The sequence below is a fragment of the Mobula birostris genome, chromosome 1 (assembly GCF_030028105.1).
Source record: "Mobula birostris isolate sMobBir1 chromosome 1, sMobBir1.hap1, whole genome shotgun sequence".
In the NCBI taxonomy this organism is placed as follows: Eukaryota; Metazoa; Chordata; class Chondrichthyes; order Myliobatiformes; family Myliobatidae; genus Mobula; species Mobula birostris.
Window position 1 is genome coordinate 154,496,329 of NC_092370.1, and position 15,899 is coordinate 154,512,227.

Consider the following 15,899-nt stretch of genomic DNA (forward strand, 5'->3'; position numbering starts at 1 on the left):
TTTCAAGCTCCATTCTTGCATGTCATGTTTAGATGTAAAAATTAATTTTGATTGCTAGATTTTAAACAATTATTTGCATACATGATGATTGCTAACATTTTCTATAAAGGATTTTTTTATTTTACACTAATGCTAAATATTACAATTTAAACTGTAAATATTGTATACAATGCCATTTAACTTCTCAAATAAATCTGTTTCCAATTTTCCTACGGGCCATTACTTGGGAGATGGTGGGTGAAGGATTGCTAAGAGTGAATCAGAATATGGGAGTGCAGCTCAGTACTGCAGTGATTTTTTTGGGGGGGGGAGGGGGGTTGGCTTTCTGCTTTTTCCAACAAGTCATTGGAAGAATCATCTAATTTTGATAGATATTAATAGTGAATGTGAGACTGAGTGACAGTAATGATATTGAACATTGGTTTGGATTCACATTGATATTGAACATGGGTTTGGATTCACATTGAAGGTGGTTATTGCTTGATCCACATGTGGGAATGTTACCATCTACTTACCATTCCATAAGACACAGGAGCAGAATTAGGCCTTCTGGCCCATCAAGTCTGCTCCGCCATTTTTTTCTATGTCCTCCTCAACTCCAGTTCCCGCCTTCTCCCCATAATGTTTGATGTCATGTCCAATCAGGAACCTATCAATCTCTGCCTTAAAATACACCCAGCGACCTGGCCTCCACAGCTGCATATGGCAACAAATTCACCACCCTTTTGCTGAAGGAATTGCTCTGCATTTATTTCCCCTCTAGCCTGAGGCTGTGCCCTCTTGTCCTAGACTCTCACACTGTGGGAAACATCCTTTCCACATCTACTCTGCCTGGGCCTTTCAACATTCAAAAGCTTTCAATAAGATTCCCACCCCTCATCCTTCTGAATTCCAATGAGTACAGACCCAGAGACATCAAATATTCGTCATGATATTCATTCCTGGAATCATCCTTGTGAACCTCCTCTGGACACTCTCCAATGTCAGCACATCTTTCCTAAGATTAGGGGCTGAAAACTGTTCACAAGTGAGGCCTCACCAGTGCCTTCTAAAGCCTCAGCATCACATCCTTGCTCTTGTATTCTAGACCTCTTGAAATGAATGCTAATATGGCATTTGCCTTCCTCACCACCAACTCAACCTGCAAGTTAACCTTCAGGATGTTCTGCACAAGGACTCCCAAGTCCCTCTGCATTTCAGATTCCTGGATTTTCTCCCTGTTTAGAAAATAGTCTGCACATTTATTTCTACTATCAAAGTGCATAACCATGCATTTTCCAACATTGTATTTCATTTGCCCATTCTCCCAATCCGTCTAAGTCCTGCATCCTACCTGTTTGCACAACGCTACCTGTCCCTCCACCAATCCTTGTGTCATCTGCAAACTTGGCAACAAAGCCATCTATTCCAAATCATTGATATACAGCATAAAAAGAAGTGGTCTCAAAACTGACCCCTGTGGAACACTACTAGTCACTGGCTGTCAACTAGAAATGATCCTTTTATTCCCACTCACTGCCTCCTACCAATCAGCCAATGCTCTCACCATGTTAGTAAATTTCTTGTAATACCATGAGTGCTTAACTTGGTAAGCAGCCTTGTGTGGCACCTTGTCAAAGGCCTTCTGAAAGTCCAAATATGCAGCATCCACTGCATCCCCTTTATCTATCCGCCTTGTAATCTCAAAGAATTCCAATAGGTTTGTGGGGCAGGATTTTCTCTGAAGGAAACCATGCTGACTGTACTATCTTGTCCTGTGTCACCAAGCACTCCATCACCTCATCCTTAACAATTGACTCTAACCTCTTCCCAAGTGCTGAGGTCAGGCTAACTGGTCTATAATTTCCTTTCTTAAATAGTGGAGTAACATTTGCAGTTTTCCAGTCCTCTGACACCATGCCAGAGTCCAATGATATTTGAAAGATCATTTCTAATGCTACCACAATCTCTAACGCTACCCCTTTCTGAAACCTAGGGTGCAGTTCCTCTGGTCTGGGTGACTTATGTAACTTTAGGTCTTTCAGATTTTTGAGCACTTCTCTTGTAATAGTAACTGCACCCACTTCTCTTCCTTCACACACTACATCAGGCATACTGCTAGTGTCTGCCACAGTGAAGACTGACGCAAAATACTCATTTAGTTCAGCCATCTCCTTGTCCCCCATTATTATTTCTCCTGCCTCATTTTCTAGCAGTCCTATAACCACTTTCATTTCTCTTTTATTTTCAACATACTTGGAAAAAACGTTTTACTATCCACTATATTTGCTAGCTTGCTTTCATATTTCATCTTTTCCCTTCTAATAAATTCTAGTTACTTTCCGTAGGTTTTTAAAAACTTCCTAATCCTCTATCTTCCCACAAATTTTTGCTTTGTTGTATGCCCTTTCTTTTGCTTTTACAATAACTTTGTGATTCCCTTGTCAGCCACTGTTGTACTACTTTGCCATTCACCTAAGTGTTGTATAGGTTTTACTGTATGTATAGCTGGGAAATGCAAATTGCTTGTAAACATTCTTGCATCTAGCCTTTCTCTTGGGTAGAAGCAGACAAGGCAGTTTGGTAAGGATTTTATCTTGCACCTCTTGAAGTGATGTTCTTTTTAATGTTGCGATTATTGACCTCTAACAACAATCTCTCTGTATGAGGAATTTGATTAAGAAGCCGTTGTTACCCATTGGCTGAAGTTTTCTCGGGGCTCCTGATCACACTTGGTAAAATGCTGTTCATTATCTTGAAGTCTGGTCCATGTTTAAACCAAGGTTGCAATAAGATACAATTAGGGGGGGCTTCTTCACACAGAGAGTAGTGGGAGTATGGAATGAGCTGCCAGACGAGGTGGTAAATGCGGGTTCTTTTTTTTAACATTTAAGAATAAATTGGACAGATATATGGATGGGAGGTGTATGGAGGGATATGGTCCGTGTGCAGGTCAGTGGGACTAGGCAGAAAATGGTTCGGCACAGCCAAGAAGGGCCAAAAGGCCTATTTCTGTGCTGTAGTTTCTAGGGTTCTATGATGGAGTCCATAATGAGAGGTGGGGTGACCAAGTTTTTGTTGTTACAGCACACTTTGTATGGTTGTCAATGGTTCCAGTAATGAGACACTTGGACAAGTTACAAATTAGTTTATATATATATATATTATAATGGTCTATGATGTAAATGCAGCTGACATTGGTCTCTGTTTAAATTCAAGGTGATGGGCTCAATATTCAAACTGTTGGTAGGTAGAAAGTAGATAGAATAATACTGAGAAATGTGGGAAGACAGATCAACATTATAGAGGGCACAGTTCATTGATGGAGGTACACAAACACGTTGTTATCAAGGAAGCTATTAACTCTAGGTGGAACCACCGAGATGGCAATAAATCAATTGAACTCACTGGTTATCAATGCCTAAGTGGCTAGCAGTAGGTAACTTCATGGAACAATTAACTGCATATCCAGCAAAGCTGGTGGTACAGTTACAACACAGTGTAGTTAATGTGAAAAATTGCCCAGATATGTTAAACACAAACTAGTGCCGCACCATGTCATCCAAGCGCTCTACTGTTAGAACTAAGGAAATACCCGGAGGTTGGAACAGAACATTTATCCGTGTAGCTGAATGTGTCTGCTTGACTTGTAGTCACCCGGAAACATTTTCACGCACACACAGGATTAGTATGTCAAGCGTTAATTTATAGATAGACAAGCCCTCAAATTCGACCAATCATATGTCACATGACAGACCAACAAACAGCCACCTCTCCACCTGTAAGATTTTATACAAAACCAACTTGGTAATACTTAGCTCTTTTTCTGGTCTGTTCTGATCAGTGCAATCCGGAAGCCCCAGGATCAAGTGTTGGTCCTGATTCAGTGCTTCCAACCGGGGATTTTAGGTTATGGTGCTAACCCATCTTGTTGAGCTCACTCTGGAATGAGGGATTCATTTGACCGTCTCTTGATGTGGTAGATGTCGGCGATGTACACTACCAGCCTCAATTTCTGAAGTAACTTGTTGAGCCTCTTTCACCACAACTTCTCCTTTCATCCACCTTCAACTCCCAGGGTTCAGGCGAACATAAACTGGATCTCCCACCTCAAATTTCCAATGTTCTGTATTTGAATCGTACCGCATTTTCATTGCCTGTTCTTTGTCTGTTAACTCGGTCTTCCAGCTCTGGGTTCAATAAATCCAATCGGGAACGCAACCAGCGGCGCATCAATAGCTGAGATGGAGAGAAACCTGTGGTAATTTGTAGGATTATTCAGTACCCAAACAAAACTCGTTCATCCTGGTGTGAATGTCACCATTTGACGTTTGTATCCCCTGCTTGACAAACTCTCAGCCATACAGTTTGACGGTCGGGTGGGTGTGCTGGGAGAGTATGTTACAATCAATCTCCATTGTCTTGTAAAAATAATTTGAATTCCTTACTTGTAAATGTGGGACCATTATCACAGACCACAGTATCGGGGATTCCATGCGTACAAAATAGTATGCGTGATTTTTATCGTCGTAGTCTGGGTGGTTGAAGTCTCCACCGCTTTGGCCTCGATCTATATAGAATGCACATCGACGACTACCAACAGCATATGACCATCTAATAGACCTGCGTGGTCTACATGTAAACTTCTCCAGGGATGAGTTGGCCAATGCCAGGGAACCATGGGCACGGGAGTGTTTAAAGATTGAGACTGCTGGTGTGGGTCGCATGTACGAACAATGTGCTCAATGCCTTCATCAATTGTCAACCACCGAATGTAATTCCGGGCTAGCACCTTCATAGGTAATATTCCTGGATGCGGGCAATGTAACTCTCCAGGATAGGGAACCGTAATTGTATAAGAATCACAATACAACTTCCCCACAGTAGACCACCACTGTACATGCTAAGCTCACTTTGACCTCTGCCGTAGGGTAGCACAGTTTCAGGCACATTAGTTGGACAGCCATCTTCCATGTGCCTTTTTACCTGTGCCAATATTGCATCTCACTCAGTTTCCTCTTTTACCTGAGAAGTGGTGATCGGAGATGCGTTGAGCCAGTCTATCAGTAGTACTAGTTCGCCTGGAAGTTCTGATACACAAGGATATTGATGTAAAGAAAGAGGTTTTGAGGCACCTGCAATGTAGCTGTTTCTACCGGGAACTTAGCGGGTACTGATGAGCGGCCCGTCCTTGGTGACACCATCTGCGGCATGGCCTTGCTCTCACTATGCAATCCCAGCAATGGCTTGTGGTCTGTATGAATCTCGAAATGTTAGCCGTACAGGTAATGATGAAAACGCACAACCCCAAAAAACAACTATCCATGCTTATTTATCCACTCTGCATAGTTTGGTTTGGCTGGGTTAAGGCTGCGTAAAGTGCATCACCGCTCGTATTCTGGGTTAGCAGCGCAGCAACACCATACGTGGAGACATCACAGTACAAAACTGTTGGTGCCCCAGGTCTGAAGTACACTAACGCTTGGGACTGAGCTAGCACTTGTTTGGTTTTCTGAACGGCAGGTTCCTCTGCCCGTTCCCAATGCCGCCTCATACCTTTCTTCAATAGATCGTTAAGCGGAGCAAGAAGCGTGGCTCTAGGCAAAAACTGGCATGATGATTGAACATGCCAAAAATGGAGCAAAGTTAATGGATATTCTCTGGTTCAGGGTCTTCAAGAGTGGCGAAGCTTTTCTTTGACCGGATGCATACCTTTGGAATCCAAGCAAAAACCAGGCATTCTACATGGTCTGCCAGGAGGGTGCATTTCTCGCGCTTTAGTCGTAAACCAAGTTGCATCGTTTGGGAGGTGTTATTGAGATTATTCAGGTGCTCTTCTAGAGTCAACCAAGTATTCAGAAAATCATCTCAGTAAGCTATTGTACTGGGAAGGTTTTTAATGCAGGATTCGATGGTATGTTGGACTATTGCTGGAGATGAATTTATGCCCAACGGGAACCTTGTATACTGGAACAAACCTTTGTGAGTTACAATAGTAGTGAGGCTCTTAGTCTTCTTCTTGCTTGAGCTGTTGGTTTGCATGTGCGAGATCAAGTTTAGTGAAGAATGTTCCACCTCCTAATGTTGCATGGATGTCTTCTTATCGTTGGAATCAGGTAGGTCTCAGTGGGTAGTCATGAACTCACTGTGACCTTGTCATCTCCACATATTCTTATGCTCCCATCACTCTGGACTACGGGCACAGTAAGGGTTACCCAGTGTGAAAATCACAGGTTGAATGCTCCCATTTTCTTGTAATCGCCTAAGTTCCACCTCAGCTTTCGGGCAAAGCATGCATGGCAAGGAACATACCGTGAAGAACTTTGATTTAGAACATAGAAATCTGCAGCACATTACAGGCCCTTCGAATCACAATGTTGTGCCGACCATGTAACCTGCTCTAGAAACTGCCCAGAATTTCCCTACCGCATAGCCCTCTAGTTTTCTAAGCTCCATGTACCTATCTAAGAGACTCTTAAAAGACCCTATTGTATCCACCTCCATCATTGTCACTGGCGGTGCATTCCACGCACCCAAGTTTTCTGTGTGAAAACTTACCCCTGACATCCATTCTGTACCTACTTCCAAGCACCTTAAAACTGTGTCCCCTCATATTAGCCACTTCAGCCCTGGGAACAAGCCTCTGACTATCCACACAATCAATGCCTCTCATCATCTTATACACCTCTATCAGGTCACCTCCCATCCTCGGTTGCTCGAAGGAGCAAAGGCCAAGTACACTCAACTTGTACTCATAAGGTACGCCCCCCAATCCAGGCAACATCCTTTGTAAATCTCCTCTGCACTCTCTCTACAGTATCCACATCCTTCCTGTAGTGAGGTGACCAGAACTGTGCCTGACTCTGGAATACATGCTTTGGTACCCAGGGTTGTGAAAAATTTATACCGCTTGAGTAAGCTTTTGACTGACATGTCCGTTTTCATCTGATACACACTCAGGACAGGTGGTTGCTGCAGCCAATCGCACCCGAGTAAATTTACTCCTTCTCCCTCTGTGATCTGCACTGGTAATTGGTGCGATTGATTTTCAAGCTGAAGAAGAGCCAAGCAGCTGTAACTGCTCCCCCGTGTCAGTCTTCGGTCTGTAATGCGGTGGTGTAAGTGTCAGGGCCAAGCATGAGCCCACCCACATGTTGTCACTGCATGGAGTATAGCACAACCAGAGTCAAGTTCAAAGGGAATGGGTCTGTCATTAATCTTTAAAACAATCCGTATAGGTCCTGATGAATTAGTAATATCGCCCTTGAAGGTCATGGAATTGAAAAACTTACTGATTTAATCAATGACATTTGTGAGACTGGAATAATACCAGAAGAGATTAAAAAAATCAGTATTTATCACTCTTCCTAAGAAACCTGGAGAAATAGAATGTGAATTACATAAGACCATAAGTTTAATGAGTCATATCACTAAGATACTTCTAAGAATTTTGATGACAAGAGCTAAAAGTAAGATACAAGCTGCAATAGGTGAAGAACAATGTGGTTTTGTGAAAGACAAAGGTACAAGAAACACGATATTGATGTTAAGGATACTATCAGAACGAGCTATTCAAGTGCAAAAAGATTTGTTTGTTTTAACGACTACACAAAAGCATTTGATAAAGTGAAGCACAATAAGTTATTTGGAATATTACAGGAAACTCTAGATCTAGATTTGAAAGACCTCCCCCAATCAGAAATCTATTCTGGGAACAAACTGCCGCTGTAAGAATAGATGGAGAAGTGAGTCAGTTTACGAAAATCAAGAGAGGCGTTAGACAAGGGTGTGTTTTCTCCCCTGATTTATCTAATGTGTACAGTGAAACAATATTACAAAAAATAAGAGACACTTGGGAATCAAAGTTGGTGGTGAAAACATCAATAATTTCAGATATGCGGATGACACTGTGTTAATTGCAAGTACGGAGGAAGAACTACAAAACTTAATTGATATAGTTGTTGAAGAAAGTGAAAAAATGGGTCTATCTGTCAATCACAAAAAGACAATGTATGGTGATATCCAAAAACAAGAATCCTATCTGCAGGCTGAGAATAAACAGGGAAGACATAAAACAAGTACAGAATTTTTGCTACTTAGGAAGCTGGGTGACATCAGATGGCAGGTGCGACGTGGACACCAAAAGAATCAGGATGGCAACCCACCTCAGAGTACTGAAACGTTATGTTTATCCAGTTATGTTATATGGATCAGAATGTTGGACAATATCTAGTAACATGAGGAAATGACTGAAGCAGCAGAAACATAGAAACATAGAAAATAGGTGCAGGAGTAGGCCATTTGGCCCTTCGAGCCTGCAACCGCAGAGATGTGGTTTTTGAAGAGGATGCAAAGAATATCATGGACGAAACGAATATCTAACAAGGATGTCATGAACAGGGCAAGCACAAAAAGAGAAATAATGTATGAGATCATGAAAAGGTAATGTAACTTCATTGGACATGTGATTAGGAAAGAGGAGTTAGAGTGCACTGTAATTATGGGAAAGATTGAAGGGAAAAAAGCAAGAGGAAGGCAAAGACAAATGATGATGGAGACAGCAGCCAGAGAACTGGAAATGAATACCAATGAATTGAACCACTTGATCCGGAACAGGAGTGTGTGGGCCATGACAGTCAAAACCCAAACTGGGCATGGCACCTGATGATGATGATGATAGGGGGAAACTCACCGCAATGGCAGCATCGGAACCCTGGAGTATAATTCCCTACTTTCTTAGCTAGGGATGTCTTGTTAACCTCAGTATAATCTGCTGCAGTTGTAGGTGATGGGGACGACACCTCTCCTTGCACTTTGCACTGTTGCAACAAACTTGCATGCTTTATCTGCTAATTTTCAATATCGAAGACTGATTTAAGTGTGATCTCTGACTCTGCCAACAGGCAAAGTTGAATGCGAACATCACGCTCACCGACGACCAAGCGATCCCGTATCACATCTACTGGAAAAGTGCCAATCACAACAAAAATTCAGTCCGTTTTCTTAATTCAGCAACTATTGCTACTGGTTCATTTTCTAACAGAATACGAATGTTGAATGTAAAGCGTTGCGCACAGCTGATGAACTGTAGTGAGACCCAATTAATCTTACAAGTTCCCCATAAGATTTCGAAGAAGGCAAATCGGGACTCACCAAACTTTGTATGTTTTTGGACTGCATACACCGAGTGAGACGCTGGCTTTTTTATTTGGCTCAGTGATGTCGGTTGCTGCGATAGAACCGTTCAAACGTACATTCTGGGGATATTGTGAATCACCGTATTCCTCAACTTTTCCAATGGCGCTCATTCCAGGTGGAGGGAGATGTCCTCTTTTTTTAAAGAAAGGGGCTTCCCTTCCTCCACCATCAACTCTGCTCTCAAATGCATCTCCCCCATTTCATGCATATCTGCTCTCACTCCATCCTCCCACCACTGCACTAGGAATAGGGTTCCCCTGGTCCTCACCTACCACCCCACCACCCTCCGGGTCCAACATATTATTCTCCATAACTTCCGCCACCTCCAATGGGATCCCATCACTAAGCACATCTTTCCCTCCTCCCCCCCCCCCGCTTTCCTCAGGGATCGCTCCCTACGCGACTCCCTTGTCCATTCGTCCCCCCCATCCCTCCCCACTGATCTCCCTCCTGGCACTTATCCTTGTAAGCGGACCAAGTGCTACACATGCCCTTACACTTCCTCCCTTACCACCATTCAGGGGCCCAGACAGTCCTTCCAGGTGAGGCGACACTTCACCTGTGAGTCGGCTGGTGTGATATACTGCATCCAGTGCTCCCGATGTGGCCTTTTATATATTGGCGAGACCCGACGCAGACTGGGAGATCGTTTTGCTGAACACCTACGCTCTGTCCGCCAGAGAAAGCAGGATGTCCCAGTGGCCACACATTTTAATTCCACATCCCATTCCCATTCTGATATGTCTATCCACGGTCTCCTCTACTGTAAAGATGAAGCCACACTCAGGTTGGAGGAACAACACCTTATATTCCGTCTGGGTAGCCTCCAACCTGATGGCATGAACATTGACTTCTCTAACTTCCGCTAATGCCCCACCTCCCCATCGTACCCCATCCGTTATTTATTTTTATACACACATTCTTTCTCTCACTCTCCTTTTTCTCCCTCTGTCCCTCTCACTATACCCCTTGCCCATCCTCTGGGTTCCCCCCCACCGTCTTTCTCCCTGGACCTCCTGTCCCATGATCCTCTCATATCCCCTTTGCCAATCACCTGTCCAGCTTTTGGCTCCATCCCTCCCCCTCCTGTCTTCTCCTATCATTTTGGATCTCCCCCTCCCCCTCCAACTTTCAAATCTCTTACTAGCTCTTCCTTCAGTTAGTCCTGACGAAGGGTCTCGGCCTGAAACATGGGCTGTACCTCCTCCTAGAGATGCTGCCTGGCCTGCTGCGTTCACCAGTGACTTTGATGTGTGTTGCTTGAATTTCCAGCATCTGCAGAATTCCTCGTGTTTACGTTTATCGCGAACGCTGATCAGCTGGACTTGTAGTCACATGACAGACCGATACGCGGCGGATAGCGCACCTTGACTCTAAACCTCTCCCTTCCCATTGGTTTCTCACGTGTCCATCACCTGGCAAGTCCCGCCCACGCCGCTAAACCCCGCCCTTCCGCTCTGCTTTCCCGGCCCGCGCATGGCGGCCTGCCTCCGGCTCGGGGTTCGCGGTCGGGCGGCGGCGGCGGCGGCGGCGACGACCGGGCTGAGTCGCGGCTACCGGAGGCCGGGTGCTCCAGTGGACAAGCCGCCGCCCTGGAAGTGGCTGCGCTGGGACTGGCGGGAGGGCGTGGAGTCGGTGCGGCGGCAATGGAGCCTGACGTGGGAGGAGATGGCGGCGAGAGTGCGGGGCCCCGACGGCCGCTCCCTCCGCCAGGAGCTGCTGGAGCAGAATCGCGTCGTCTGGCAGTTCCGCGGCGTCGACAGCCTGCGGCACTGGGTTGTGTCCAGCGACCAGGAGATCGGCGGCCGCAGCAGCGTGCGGCTCGGTACCGGCAGCAACGGGTGCTCGGCCTTGGTGTCCGGACACCTGAGCACCGAGCCGCCCCGGGATGGCGAGACCCGCTACAGCGGCTACTGCACCCTGAGGTCCAGGCCGCTCAAGGTCAGTTCTCCGTCCCCCTTGTGACCCTACTCCCGCCTCTCGCCGCCCTTCCCACCATCTCGCCATTCTCTGCTCACCTGGTCCGTCTTGCAGGGGCCCTTTGACACGAAGAAGTACTATGACCTGTCGAACTTTAACACGCTGCACCTCCGTGTGAGAGGAGACGGGAGGCCCTGGATGGTGAACATCAGCAGCGGCATGTACTACACCCATCACAAGAATGACCTCTACAACTATTTCATGTTCACTCGAGGAGGTCCCTACTGGCAGGACGTGAAGGTGAGATACTCTGCCAGGTGGCGTCCTCGCAGGAAAACCATGAATTTATCCAGGGCGCGGGAGCCCAGTGGATGTTTCTGGATGTCAAAGCCAAGTTTATTGTCACATGAGCAACTACATGTATGCACAGCATCACAGACACCATTGCCGCATTCACAGCAAAGACATGCACTGAAACGTCAATTACTCCAGAGAGCACGAGTGGTTCTAAGATAAGCAAAGTCGGTCTCAGAGCGAGCTGGTTTATTGGGGTCGTAATTAGGGTAGAGCAGGTAGATTCAAGGGCCAGACGGTGGCGGGGAAGTAGCTGTTCTAGGGTTTTGGGTTTCTATGCCTCCTGTCTGATCCACGGTCTGGATGGTGCGGATCTTTGATTTATTTATTAATACGGATAGATGTTACCTTCTTGAAATGGCACCTTGTACCTTCAAAATCTAAGTAAATTTATTATCAGGGTACATATGTCATCATATACTACCTTGATGCATTTTCTTGCAGGCATTTACAGGAAAATAAAATACATGTAATAGAATTGATGAAAAACCACACACAAGGACTGATAAACATCAATGTGCAAAAGAAGACAAAAAGTGCAAATAAAAACAAAACAATAACACTGAGAGTTGTAGAGACCTTGAAAGTGTGTCATTAGGTTGTGGGATCAGTTCAGAGTCGAGCTAAGTGAAGTTATCCACGCCTGTTCAAGAGCCTGATGGTTGTAGGGTAATAAATGTTCCTGAACCTGGTGGTTTGAGACCTGAGGCTCCTGTACCTTCTGCCCAATGGTAGTAGCGAGAAGAGAGCATGGCCTGGATGTTGGGAGTCTCTGATCGGTGCTGCTTTCCTGAGGCAGTGTTCGGCGGTGCGGAGAGATGTCAATGATGTATTGGGCTGACTCCACTACTTTCTGCAGCATGTACATTCAAATGACCATTCCAGGCCATGATGCAGCCAGACAGGATATATTTATAACAGTACACCTTCAGTATGTTCAGTGACACCTAGAACCACCTCAGTCTTCAAAAGACACAGCTTGAGCTGTCACCCTAGGTAAGGGGACACCCAGTGCTGAGGAAGGCACCGTTCTCCCCATTAATAAAGCAGACATCCCAATTTTGGCTGCGATAGCAGTCTGTCAGGAGCTTTCCTAGAGAGCTCATTCCCTACTCAGGACAGGAGGGGGGAATCCCAATTTGGATAGAGTTGCTGCTAAGGGCAAATGGAGAAATCTCAGTCTCTTGCTTTTCCCGAAACCCAAAGGAAACTTTAAAGTCTCCCATCTGTTTGCTGGTTTTCAGATTCCATTCTCCAAGTTCTTTTTGTCCAGTCAAGGGCGGATCCAGGACCATCAGCACCCGTTATGGCTGGATAAGGTAGGGAATCAGCATCCGATTGTATTAGTAGCCGGAATGTTTCTCTAAACCGTAGGTTTATAACAAAGGAGCCTGTCATGTCTGTACCATTTCCCCAGCACTGGAAGTGTAGCCGCACAGATTAGGGTCCTTCCATTATGCATTCCAGTTGAAGTGTGATGAGGCTTTCCACTTCCAGCACCCTTTCAGGCAGAAGTACACAAGACAATAGCACCAGGAGTCAACCACACACAAACCTGCCCTGTCATTCAGTATGATCATGGCTGAGCTACCCCTGGCCTCCACTCCTCTGTGTCTCATCCCCATAGCCTTTCAAATAATGATCTGCCTTCACTTCCAGTGATCCACCCTCCACAGTCTTTTGGGGTAGAGAATTCCAGAAACGTTCTACCATCCGAGAGAAAAAAATTCTGTGTACCTCATTTTTAAATGGCCAGCCCCACCCTCCCGACTCTAAATCCTTCCACCAGTGAAAACAACGCAAAGTCTACACTGTCTCATCCACTTAAGATATTGTATGTTTCAGTAAGATCACTCTTGTTCTGCTAAACACCAAGGAATATATGCTCAAACTGTTGAGCCTCTGATGATAGGATAACCTTATCATTCCAGGAATTAGCTTAGCGAAACTCCATTGGACTGCCTCCAATGTGTTCCAGATCTCTACAACCCTCTGGGTGAAGTTCTCCTCCAATCCTTCTACCAAAGACTTCAAATGAATGTCTGCAGATTTATGACCCCATGTTAAGAGAAATGGATCATTTTCATATCTCTAACCACCCCCTCATAATTTTATGAAACTTATTTATCTCCCACTAATCACCTCTGTTCCAAGGAGAATAATTCTCCCCAATTAAATCCTGCTGTAAAGCTAGTTTTCTATATGCCTTGCATCCTCAGCAGCACATTTCACAAGGCCATAAGATATAGGAGCAGAATTATCATTCAGCCCATCAAGTCTGCTCCGCCATTCCATCATGGCTGATATATTATCCTTCTCCCCATAATCTTGTCCACTTTTACCAGTCAAGAGCCTACCAATCTCCGCTTTGAATATACCCAATAACTTGGCCTCCACAGCAATTTGTGTCAATGAATTCCAGATTCACCACCCTCTGCCTGAAGAAATTCCTCTTCCTCATGTCGTTCTTATCTTGGTTAAGTTCCGGTTGCAACACACAAGATGTTGGAGGAGTCGAGCAGCATCTATGGAGGGAAATTGAGTCAACATATTGGTTCAGATGAAGGACCTCAACCTGAAATGTTGACTGTCCACCGGATGCTGCTTGACCATTAAGTTCATCCAGCATCTTGTGTGTTGCTCCAGATCCAGCATCTGCATTCTAGTGTCTCTGTATGTTCCATTTACCATGTGTGTTTATTTTTTCAGTTTACTAGGCTACTTGGAGTCTTTCTCAACTATTTACCCAACATTTGTAAAGTCTGCAAATGTCTCTCTTGTGCCTCAAACCCTGCTGTAGATACAAAATAAATTGTACTTGAATAAGGATCCAAGTTCTGAACATTGTGGAATGGCATTTAGAGCAGTCCTCTGGACACACAAAGCATTGGTGAACCTTTATTTTTAACTCATAAAAACAATTCCACCAGTCAGACATAGTGAATTGCATAAAAATATTTTATAAGTGACAAGGTGGAGGTCTGCCTGCGAAACGTAACCGACCAGAGTTTGGGTCTTCAGTGCAATATACAGGATGGAAAGGCCTCTTTAACCCATTTACTTTAATCCTACATTAAACCATTCTCCCCACATTCTCATCAGCTCTTCCCAATTTATACCATTGGACTGAATATTAGTGACTAATCTGGGATGTAGAAGGAATCTGGAGCACCTGGGGAAAGCCACAGTGTCAGAGGGAGAATGTGCAAACTCCAAGGTTAGGATGGAACCTGAGTCACTGGAGCTGTGAAGGAGGGGCTCCATTAGCTGCATTCTGTGATGAGCCGTTGAATCATTGCCAGAGCTACTGTGGGTTATAGACAGGAGAGAATGGGCTTTGAGGTGTATAATGGAATATGGCTGCAGTGTCCCATTTGCAGCACATCATCCTTTTTGCCATCCCTCTTCGGCAGTAGTCTGTAATGTTACGGTTAAAATTTCTGCCACATTTCTCCTTTAGCGTATTGCGATGTCACCAGGATTATTAGGAAGCCTCTGGCAGTAATCATCTGCAGTGTTGTAATTGCATGGAGAAGGTTGAGGTTGTCAAGAATAACAGCTTTTGGTATTTTGTGAATATGAATAAAGGGTGGGAATCATCACATTCCTGTGTTTGCCTGGTAAAGTGATTAAGGTTAACTGTTGATACAAACCGTATTTGACTGGGGATCCAGACTTGAAGGTGATTGAAATAATAGTAGTTGATCACAAAGTCATGATAGGGAAGCCAGTGGGTTTGCGCATCCTTACAATAGAACGTCCTGTATAGATGGCAATAGCTGTATTGCTTTGGTTTCTTCCAGATAAGCACCATTGGCTTCACGTTGGGCGATCAAGTGGATGGGCCGTTTCAGCTTGAAATTGATTTCGTTGCGGTGTTCAATGACCGAGCTCACACCGAGGAGTTTGCCTATGAGAAGTACAAGAGGAATCCCGAGGTGTAACTGGGGTGGAGTGTGGAGAGGAGTGCCTCCACGTGGTTCTGTTTGACAGACTAACTGCTGTTTGCTGAGCCCCTTTGAGAGCAGTGTTTAGCTCTGCATCCACAGAGAGCAACAAAACTCATCCGGCCTTGCAGGAGCAAAAGTGTACAAAGAACTTGTAATAAAGTTTATTTTTTCTAAGCATTGTTCTACAAAAGAGCCTTGTTTAAAAGAAAGCATAATCCTAAGTGAATTGAAGTAGATTAGTATTTGATCATGGTTTTGTATTTTTAGATCCTTCCGGAGTGCAGTTGACAAAATAAATTACATCCACCTGATAACTGTTGACTGTAAAGGAGGACTGTACACCCAGTGACACTTCTGATGCTTTCCAATTAACCTGTCACATCATACCATGCAACAAATTCAGAAGAATACAGGGAAAAGTTGAGAGTAGTGGTGGACAGACTAGATTACTAAGGGAAGAGCGACAAAAGAGATTGATGCACTGGGGGGAAACTGGGA

The 15,899-nt window shown here is 44.8% G+C and overlaps 1 protein-coding gene across 1 annotated transcript; it reads left to right on the plus strand.

Annotated features, from left to right (window-relative positions):
- The first annotated feature begins 10,618 nt into the window (after positions 1–10,618).
- ndufaf1 (NADH:ubiquinone oxidoreductase complex assembly factor 1) lies at positions 10,619–15,576 on the plus strand. Its single transcript, XM_072264444.1, has 4 exons — positions 10,619–11,118; positions 11,212–11,397; positions 12,696–12,770; positions 15,255–15,576. The coding sequence occupies exons 1-4, from the start codon at positions 10,654–10,656 to the stop codon at positions 15,393–15,395; spliced, it is 867 nt and encodes a 288-aa protein (XP_072120545.1). The 5' UTR covers positions 10,619–10,653; the 3' UTR covers positions 15,396–15,576.
- The last annotated feature ends 323 nt before the right edge of the window (positions 15,577–15,899 follow it).